At 31.1% G+C, this 10,874-nt stretch overlaps 1 protein-coding gene across 1 annotated transcript; it reads left to right on the top strand.

The window, feature by feature from the left end:
- Positions 1-7,099: 7,099 nt before the first annotated feature.
- On the top strand, positions 7,100-10,273 carry LOC143534426 (aspartic proteinase Asp1-like). The gene is made up of 8 exons (XM_077028922.1): positions 7,100-7,424; positions 7,788-7,905; positions 8,003-8,223; positions 9,194-9,418; positions 9,499-9,637; positions 9,729-9,929; positions 10,014-10,086; positions 10,161-10,273. Exons 1-8 carry the CDS (start codon positions 7,252-7,254, stop codon positions 10,271-10,273), a joined length of 1,263 nt encoding a protein of 420 aa, XP_076885037.1. The 5' UTR covers positions 7,100-7,251.
- Positions 10,274-10,874: the final 601 nt, after the last annotated feature.

Genomic DNA, 10,874 nt, shown 5'->3' with positions numbered 1-10,874 from the left:
GGTTAATTGATTAAAACCATACAATTTTTGAGAAATTCGGATAATTCGAATGAATTGTGCAAGTTTTTCCCCAAACCAAACTATATAAAACGAAAACGAACCCTGTAGCGAAACCAGACATCTAAACCCTAATTTTTCTTTATAAATCAAATCATTTTATCAAACGACACGTTTACTCAAGTTTGTGTGATCTTATCTATTTTCAAAGCATGTAAACGACTAACTCGGCCCAGCACGTGAATCAATGAAATTGAGCCAAGTTCGATTTTAAACATTATGCATTGAACAACGTCACAATCTCAGACTACTGACATGTTCTGGCGTGACAGCTATACCCAGACTAGATATACAGCCCGGTTCAGTATGGAGGTTATACTATTAATAAAATAATAATGATATAATACCGATTATAGGAATCAAGTTGTAACGAGCTAAATGAGTTATAAACTGATATTGTGCTGAGTACACCACTATAAGGTGAGTTTCATGATCCCTCTTTCTAAACTGTTTTAGGAACATTTGGGATGAAAAGCATGTTTATATACAGTGATCTATCTTAAAACGCTTCGTGATGTGAATTATCTAAGTGTTAACACACGAAAACTCCCCACATACACAATGATTGATTACGAGCTGGGGGAATGTGAGTAGTATTATTGATTGATAAATTAAATTGACTGTGGCACGTATGCCAAGGTTCTACTGTAATTAAACAAACTAAACTGAGTATGGTGCGAATACCAAGTTCTACTGTAATTGAACAAAATAAATTGAGTATGGTGCGAATGCCAAGGTTCTACTGCAATTGAACAAACTAAATTGAGTATGACATAAATGCCAAGGTTCTACTACAGTTATATATGTCCATATGTTGATACATATACGCTATGTAGTGTTAGACATAGCTACTCAGGGCATATAGTGGGCGGAACGGGGCTACAGTGGTAGACGTGGGAAATGGAGGTACGTAGCACGAACAAATAGTCAAGGTTTTAATGTAGCTTATCATAATTACATCACAAACATACAAACAAACATACAAACGTACATACATACATACATGCATGACGAAACGGCTATGATTGAGTTAAGGGGGCGTTTGAACCTAATAATACTCCACGCATTCATGCACACATACATACATATATACATACATACACACATACATACATACATACATACACACATACACACATACATACATACATACATACTTACATACATACATACATACATGCATGCATACATACATACTTACATACATACATACATACATACATACAAACTATGGTTGTTATGGTACACTTAACTGATTTCGTTGAAACTTATGAAACTGACCAACTATTCGTAGTTGTCCCGTTTTAACATACTTTTCAGGTGTACCGAAATGTTGTATTGTCCTCGAACCAACTTGGGTGTTGGAGGTTGAACCAGTACTGTGTGGATCTTGTACAATTGACATCATGATTCTCAATTCAACTAGTTTTTCACTAACAACAGAGTTTTAGACAGATCTATTTTTGATCCTTTTGAAAATCCACAAATAGAAATATCAAAATGAGATTAGATTTATGTTTTCAATTGATTGTTATATCAATTTCAGAGATCATTTGCTCTGATACCAATTGTTAGGATTCTAGATCTTAATCTAAACTAATGAATACAATTCACAATCAATTAAACAGTAAACAGCTGGTCTAATTTTTTGTGTGAATTAGTATCACTTTAATTGAAATCATATCTGAACTATAATTCAATTAGTATATGACATAGACAAGCTATGCAGCGGAATTCATTTGTATCAATAGTTTTTTGGTTTTTGGTCATTAGTCTTTGCAAGGTTCAACACTCACATCATTTATTCTAGCTATCCATGAGTCAAAATCATTTTGGCTATAGGATTATAACTTAAAGAATTATGGGTTAATATGCTAAGAGTGTAAACCTAAATAAATTCATTTTAGACCAATTAACATCACGATCAACCTCCCTTAGATCTTCCCAGACGGCCCTTAAATCATATAACACACATAAGGATCATGTTAAAACAAAGTAACACTTAATTCCTAAAAAGCCTATAATGTGATAAAACTATACTTATAAAGGGAAAAGTTAAAATACAAAGGAAGAAGTGTGAGTAGGATTTATGACTACACAAAAAACCCCTTAAAAAATTTCAAAAAATTAATAAAAAAATCATAACTCAAAATATAAATAAGAAACGAAAAAATTAAAAAAAACAAAAATGTTTTCCTCGTCATTCTCGTTCCCCCAAAAAAACGCCAAAAAGATACATTGCAGAAACAAAAGACACAATGACAAAAATGAAAAAAAAGACACAATTAAAACTAAAAAAAGACACAATAAATCGAAAATATAACACAATGCCGAACAAACTATAACACACTGTTGAGTAATATAATACAATATCAAGAAAAAAAAGACGCAATACCAAGGAAAAAAGACACAATCAATGACGAAAGTAAACACAAAATACAATGATAAACAAAAAAGACACAATGATCTTTTTCCCTCAACATTTCTTTTAGAACGAGAAAGACGGTGAAAATTTTTTTGTGTTTTTACTTTTTTTTGTTTTTTTTATTATATTTTGAGTTATGATTTTTTATTTAATTTTTTTAAACTTTTTTGAAGGTTTTTTTTTTGTGACTATAAATCCTTCTCATTTTTGTCTCCGTTTATAGAATAACTAGATTTTATCCCTCGTATTACGGGGGTTGTTTTACATTGTTCATTTTTAATATTTATATATGTATATTTAGATTTTTATTTATTTATTGTAAGAAAGTTAATAATTAATATACTTTAGGTTTGATGATGAAATAGTTTCACAAACAAATGATATGTTATAATCCGGTTTAAAAGTTATCTGGGTTTGGTGATACCCATTACCCGTTTATTTTCTTTATTATAAAATTATTTCTTAATTATAAATAATATATTTTTTAAAATAAAATAGGATATTAATTTTTAGTATATCCCTATTTTATATGATTTTCATATCAACTATTTGATGAGATTAATTTTTAATATAATGAGATGTTATAACCCGTTTAAGAGTTATATGGGTTTGGTGAGACCTTTACCCGAGAATTCAGGTCAAATGCTTGAGAAGCCTTCATTTACAAATAAAGCAATCTAATGGTTTAAGAGAATGGTTGTTTTACATTTTTCGTTTTTTAATATTTAGTTTTTGGATTTTAATTTTCTTTATTGTAAGAAAGTTAATAATATACTTAGGGTTTGATGATGAAAGGGTTTCATAAATAAATAATATGTTATAACATGTTTAAAAATTATCTGGATTTGGTGACGCATGACACGGTTATGTTTTTTACTATAAAATTGTTACTAATTATAAATAGATATTAAATTTTAGTATATCCCTATTTTATAGGATTTTCATATTAAATAATTGGTAAGATTAATTTTTAATTTAATGAGATGTTATAACCCGTTTAAGAGCTATCTGGTTTTGGTAAGACACATCATCATCATCATCATCATCATCATCATCATCATCATCATCATCGTACTCAGTATATCCCACAAATAGCAAAGCTATGGTAGGGTCTGAGGAGGGTAAGATGTAGGCAGCCTTACCTCTACCCCATAGGGATAGAGAGGCTGCTTCTGGTGAGACCCCCGGCTCGATAGTAGTTTTGCATCAAGCCTTGGACATAAGGCACATAGCACTCAATCATCGGGACACCGGCTGATCGGTGCATGTACCCTTATCTTTCAGCTATCAACGCCACTACATGATGCCTGATTAACCGTCCGTCACTTTTAACGTTATTTTCACGAGATTAGTAAAATAACGTCAAAATTAGTGCAATTTCACTTTTGCCCACCCGAGGGTTCACACATATATACATCATATGTGCGCACCGCAAGCAGGGCTATTTGGTAAGACACATACCCATGAATTTGGGTTAAATCAATGAGAGGCCTTCATTTAAAACTCAAGCAATTTGATGGCTTCCATAAAAAGAGGAAGCGACCACATCGCGACACGTGGGATTTTTGGGTTTTCGTTTATATATATTACTAGTTTTAGAGCCCCACACGGGATAATTCAAATTATAAAATTATAGGTAAAACAAATAATTACATAGCGTATATGAAAAAAAGTGTATTACATCTATGCTTGTATCTATACAATGTGTACATAAATTGATTTTATTTATATCACAAAATGATTTTTTTAAATGAACTTAATAAAAAAATGTCCGTACAAAAACGTACCCGAGAATGCTTCTTTCTATTGAAAAATTCATTCTCGGTGTCATATATGTATGAAAGAATTTTGGTTATTAATTAATTTCGGAAATAAGACTTCTCATACGATAGTAGTTCTAACCATTCAGCCTAAATACAAAAGGAGCGTTACCCTTATTGATATATTTATCAATTTATCACCCATCAAAGGAAAGTAGAACATTAAATTGTAACAATGGATGTTCTTCAAGAACTATGTTTTTCTAAGCTACACCATGAAAAATATTTTGATAAGTTTCAGAGGGCTTCTCGACTTTGTCATAATAACAACATAAAAAACAACATGTTAACCCATTCAATTTTGTGAATATTTTGTTTCATTTGAGCATATTTAGCATGCCATGCTTCCCATACGATGTTCTGATCACCATTGAAAGAAAAATTAATGTTGACATAAATATTTCAAATTTGATAAAAGTTAAGCATTGATAGGCACGGGGGTGGCATGTCGAAAGTGTTCGCAATGTTTTCTTAAATTTTAATAGTTGAGGGGAAAATAGTCAGTTTGCCAAATCCCGAACCTTTTGATTATTTCAAAAAATGCCCTTAAAAATAAATTTGAAACCCGAATCATGTTTAAAATTTTAACTTTCATACTTTTGACATTTTAAAGTCAACACTTTGAACCCATAACAAATTTGACGATAAATCTATTTTGCATTCTCAAGCTTTTAAAAATACTCTAAATTTTCATTTTTGACTCTAACAAATTTTGACCAAAATGTAGTTAACTTATACCAAACAATCTATTTACCAACTTTTAACCCATAAAATCAAATTTAAGTTCCACAAAAAAACCCGAAACAATTTTCATTTGAGAAACATAATTTGTTGTTGATTTTTGAAATTCACCAAGTATTTTAAATATATAGTAAAATAATATGTTAATAATTATATTTATAAAAATATATAGATATTATATAAATATAGTGTAAAAGGAAAGTGAATAATTATTGATTTATTACATATATTAGGGTATATTAGTTTTGGAGGGAAAAAAATATGAGAATTAACCAAAACATGACAAGTGTCCACATTTATTTTACTTTATTAGAATAGGTAGGTAGATTAGGGTATATTAGTTTTGGAGGGAAAAAATTATGAGAATTAATCAAAACATGACAAGTGTCTACATTTATTTTACTTTATTAGAATAGGTAGGTAGATTAGGGTATATTAGTTTTGGAGTGAAAATTATAAGAATTAGCCAAAACATGACAAGTGTCCACATTTATTTTACTTATTAAAATAGGTAGGTAGATTAGAGTATATTAGTTTTGGAGGGAAAAAATTATAAGAATTAACCAAAACATGACAAGTGTCCATATTTACTTTACTTTATTAAAATAGGTAGATAGATTTGACCCAGTCATAAAATCCTTCTTTTAGACGCAATTGACATTTTAGCACTTAATTTAGGAATCTTGTTAAAATATAGGCCTAGGATTAAACCTCGTAAAATCTGTTATGACTTGGTAGCCTAGTGGCAACAATTGTTTCTTAAACATCCAAGGCTCAGAGTTTAAGTCCTGAGAAGTAAAAAACAGTTACGTTTAAAAAATAAAGAATAAAAACTCTTAAAATTTTATAAAACAAAAATATATGAATATAAAGCCCGTATATAAAGAAAAAGAAGACAAACGCATGAAGCGATGCCATTGTTGTGCCTTAGTTTACAAGAAATTCCCTCAAGGCATCATCCTCAAGCCACAATTGTTTTCTTATAATATAGCAGGGTTTTATTAAGTTTTATTACGAGGTTTAATCCTACGGATTAACCAATTAAAATGTTCTAACACTTTTATTTTTATTTTAAACTTAAATAATTATTAATATCGTAAAAGTTTTATAATTTCATATTCCTCTCAAATACAATAATCACACTAATTTATAGAAAACTAGATTTTATCCCCCGTATTACGGGGATTGTTTTACGTTATTTGTTTTTAATATTTATATATGTATATTTGTATTTTAATTTTATTTATTGTAAGAAAGTTAATAATTAATAAACTGGTTTCACAAATCTTTGTGTCCGGTTTAATTAAATAACAAAATTATAACCGATTTAAGCGAAAAATGAACCGAATAAATCTAATTAAATGAAACAAAAAGTGCCGAATAAATCGATATCTTGTTTATAGAAGTCCTTTACTTACTAACACTTTGTTCTTCATAAAGATATAATATTTATTTTTTGGATTTTAATTTTCTTTATTGTAAGAAAGTTAATAATATACTTAGGGTTTGATGATGAAAGTGTTTCATAAATAAATGATATGTTATAATTTATAACCCGTTTAAAAGCTATCTGTATTTGGTGACCCATGACCCGCTTATGTTTTTACTATAAAATTGTTTATTAATTATAACTAATATCTTTTTCTTTTTAAATTGGATATTAAATTTTAGTATATCCCTATTTTATAGGATTTTCATATTAAATAATTGGTAAGATTAATTTTTTATTTAATGAGATGTTATAACCCGTTTAAGAGCTATTTGGTTTTGGTAAGACCCATACCCATGAATTTGGATTAAATCAATGAGAGACCTCAATTTAAAAATCAAGAAATCTGGTGGCTTCCATAAAAGAGAGGAGCGACCACATCGCAACACATAGGATTTTAGAGTTTTCGTTTATATATATTATAGATAAACAATTTAATCATATTAATATCTTAAAAATTAGTGATTGAAATAAAACATAATCATAAGAAAATAAAAGAGCCTTTATATTTAAATAATCAAATAAATAAAAAAAAAACTAATAATATTTTTTTATGTAGCATAGTCATCAATCAAGGTATCGTCACATCATAGCTTCTCTCTATATATAGTCACTCAACACACCATAACGGGTTTTGACACACAACTACAAAAAAAAAAAGGAATCATCCAATTACTATTATACCCTTTTATTTCCCCTCATTAATCACCCAACACACGATGAAGGCAAGGGTAATCTTGGCATTGAGTTTTCTGTTGATCTTGGGGATTAACGTATCGGCTTCCGATGATCGGCGTAAAAGATGGTGGGACTGGCCGTCGTCTTCTAAGGCAGGCAACTCAATATGTTCGTCCGTCGTACTTCCATTATACGGCAATGTTTATCCTCAAGGGTAAATTATATATTCTTCATAATTAAATGCTCATTCATTCAACTTGACTTTTGAGACATTATTTTATTTTTATTTTGATTTATATTTGAAGATTTTATGTTTTAGCTATCTTGGTGTTCATGGTCTGGGTTTTGATAATTACATATTTTAAAAAATAAACAGCTGACTTTTGAACATTACGTCATCAAAATTGGCACACCCTCAACGAACAACCCTAACTTATGGCTTGTTTTAAGGAATCATGTTGATTTGCTCTAAGATTTAGGCAGTTGCTATGTTTTTTTTTTTTCGAACGGCAAGCAGTTGCTATGTAATGAACACATTGTCACATGAAGACGTTTCTATTTATGGTAAAAACAACAGGTTTTATTATGCTCAAATAAATATAGGACATCCTCCTAGGCCATATTTCGTGGACCCTGATACAGGCAGCGATTTGACGTGGCTTCAGTGTGACGCGCCTTGTGTGCATTGCACTCAGGTTGTAATTGACTTATTGATATGATTCGTTTTTATATCATTTGATTATGTTTCACTGACACGATTTCTTGTTACTATGGCATATGTGTATGTATTAGGCCCCACATCCTTATTATAGACCAAACAATGACTTGGTTCCTTGTAAAGATCCACTTTGTGCATCATTGCATGCCGGAGATCACAGATGTGATGACCCAGGTCAATGTGATTATGAGGTCGAGTATGCTGACGGTGGTTCATCTCTTGGTGTCCTTATCAACGATGTCTCGCTTGTTAATCTTACTACGGGTGTACGGATCACTCCTCGTGTCACTATAGGGTTAGTAACACTTATTTTAGCCAAACTTACTTATGGGTGTGATTTTTTGACACGATATGAAGTTGACATGAAATTCAGGGGTTTGTGTTTAGTCTAAACATTTTCGTGTCAAGCCATCATTAACCGGTTGACGTGTTTGTTTAAAAAACATGTTTTACGCCAATTAGTATTCATTTAGCATATAAATGATAGGTAATTATTTAATATTTTGGATAAAGTTAAAATGTAAAGGGAGACAAAAATGAGAAGTGTGAAAAGGATTTGTGGCCACACATAAAACCATAAAAAATAATTCAAAAAAGTAATTAAAAAATCATAACTCAACATATAAATAATAAACGAAAAAATTAAAAAACCAAAATGTTTCCTCCGTCATTCCTGTTTCAAAAAAAAACGACGAAAAGACACAATGCCGAAAATGAACGAACAAAACAAAGATAAACAAAAAAAAGACAAATAGATCGCAAAATATAACACAATGTTGAATAATATAACACAATATCAAGAAAAAAAGACACAATCAATGACGAAAATAAACACAAAACACAATGATCTTTTTCACTCAACATTGTGTCTTTTTCGAGTTCTTTTTTTTAGAACGAAGAAGACGGTGGAAACATTTTCGTGTTTTTACATTTTTCGTTTTTGTATTAAAATTTGAGTTATGATTTTTTAGTTAATTTTTCATTATTTTTTTGAGGGGCTTTTTTTTTTTTTTTTTGCTACAAATCTTTCTCGTTTTTGCCCCCATATATAGAATAACTTGAGCCATACACATTTATTTGTTAATATGCAAAAAGATAAAACACAATACAATTATTCAAGTCAAACGGTCTGTGTTTGTATTAACCCGCAAATAAGCACGTGATGTTTGGGGTTCATGCATCTTACACAATTTATGGGTTGGTATCACACTTTTGGGTAAAAAAAGCATTTGGTTTTCTAATACTTTGCTTCCTGTTATTTCCAGGTGTGGATATGATCAGATCCCTGGTCCGTCTTACCAACCTCTCGATGGGGTTCTCGGGCTCGGGAAGGGTAAAACCGGAATTGTCTCACAACTTCATAGTCAGGGTCTAATCCGGAATGTTGTTGGCCATTGTTTTAGCAGTCGTGGAGGCGGGTTTCTCTTCTTTGGAGATGATGTATATGACCCTTTACGTATCGTATCAACCCCAATGTCACGCGATTATAGGTTTGAATAGACCCGTACACAGATTTCAATAGAAATTTAATAGTTATTCTTATAGAAAATCTGATGCATTTTGGTTTCAGAAAGCACTACTCACCTGGTTATGGAGAAGTCATTTATGGTGGAAAACAAACTGGGCTCAAGAATTTACTTGTAATATTTGATAGTGGAAGTTCATTCACATACCTAAGTTCTCAAGCTTATGAAGGCTTACTTTATTTGGTAAGTTATTATCACAAATATTAAATATAATAAGAATATATCATTATTATTGTTTTTACCAAGTTACTATCATTATTCCATAATATTATAGGTAACAAAAGAGTTGAGTGGGAAGCCTATAAAAGAAGCACTAGATGACAAAACACTACCCTTTTGCTGGAAAGGAAGAAAACCATTTAGAAGCATAAAGGATGTAAGCAAGTACTTCAAGCCTTTAGCATTGAGGTTTTCTAGTGGATGGAGATCCAAAACCCAGTTTGAAATCCCCCTTGAAGGATATCTTCTAATCTCGGTAACTCCTCTTTCTTAACCTAACGATACATCATCATCATCCAAATAACGAAGTTTTAAAACTTGATGCGTTTATTTTGGGCAGTCGAGAGGGAACGTATGCTTGGGAATTCTTAACGGCACTGAGGTCGGACTTCAAAATTTCAACATAATCGGAGGTAAACTTTCGATCGAGTAACAAATTAAAATGATGATATAAACGAATATTTTAATTTATGGTTTGCATTTGTAGATATATCGATGCAAGACAAAATGGTGATATACGACAATGAAAAGCAAACCATCGGATGGACTACCGCAAACTGTGACAGACCACCGAAGCTCGATACAAGAGCATTTGATTAATACCATGTATATAGGTCTACAAGACTGATAAAGAGAAACTTAGTTTATAAATAACATTTAAAGATGTACACTCTTATAATACAAACTTCAGTCAAATTGTATCTTTAAGTTAAACCTGAAGAACACACCCATTCTGGTAGACGAGAAGTGGCTCGGTGACATGAAGATGCAGCTTCTTGCTTGCAGACAAGTAACATTTATGCTGTTCAAGGCCAAGAAACCAAAAAACAAAGTTTGTAAGAACCAGGAGATGAAGATAACAAACAAAGATACGTGCAAATCGTTGTCGTGAATCATGAAACGAAAATCTTAGTAAACAAAATCCAGATGTTATACTTGTTTTTGTTCATTCTATAACACGGATCTAGTGACTAGAAAAAACATTAACAAACTATAGATGCGCAAAAACTTGTTAACTCTTGGAAGCAGAACAAGATTTAAACGATTCGGTTTTGACGGTTCATTAACAGTTGAACTGCCCAAACAGCCCAAACAGCCCAAACGGAAGCAAGTTGGCCAGTTCAGATGGTTTGAGATTTTAGCGGGTGGGTCTTGATGGTTTAACGGTCTGGCCGACTTTGAAACTTGAATCTGGCCGCTC

The sequence above is a fragment of the Bidens hawaiensis genome, unplaced genomic scaffold (genome assembly GCF_021521415.1).
Source record: "Bidens hawaiensis isolate Kalapana, Puna unplaced genomic scaffold, B.hawaiensis_p1.1 tig00010164_1, whole genome shotgun sequence".
NCBI classification, from domain to species: Eukaryota; Viridiplantae; Streptophyta; class Magnoliopsida; order Asterales; family Asteraceae; genus Bidens; species Bidens hawaiensis.
This window is presented reverse-complemented; position numbering and strand designations above follow the sequence as displayed.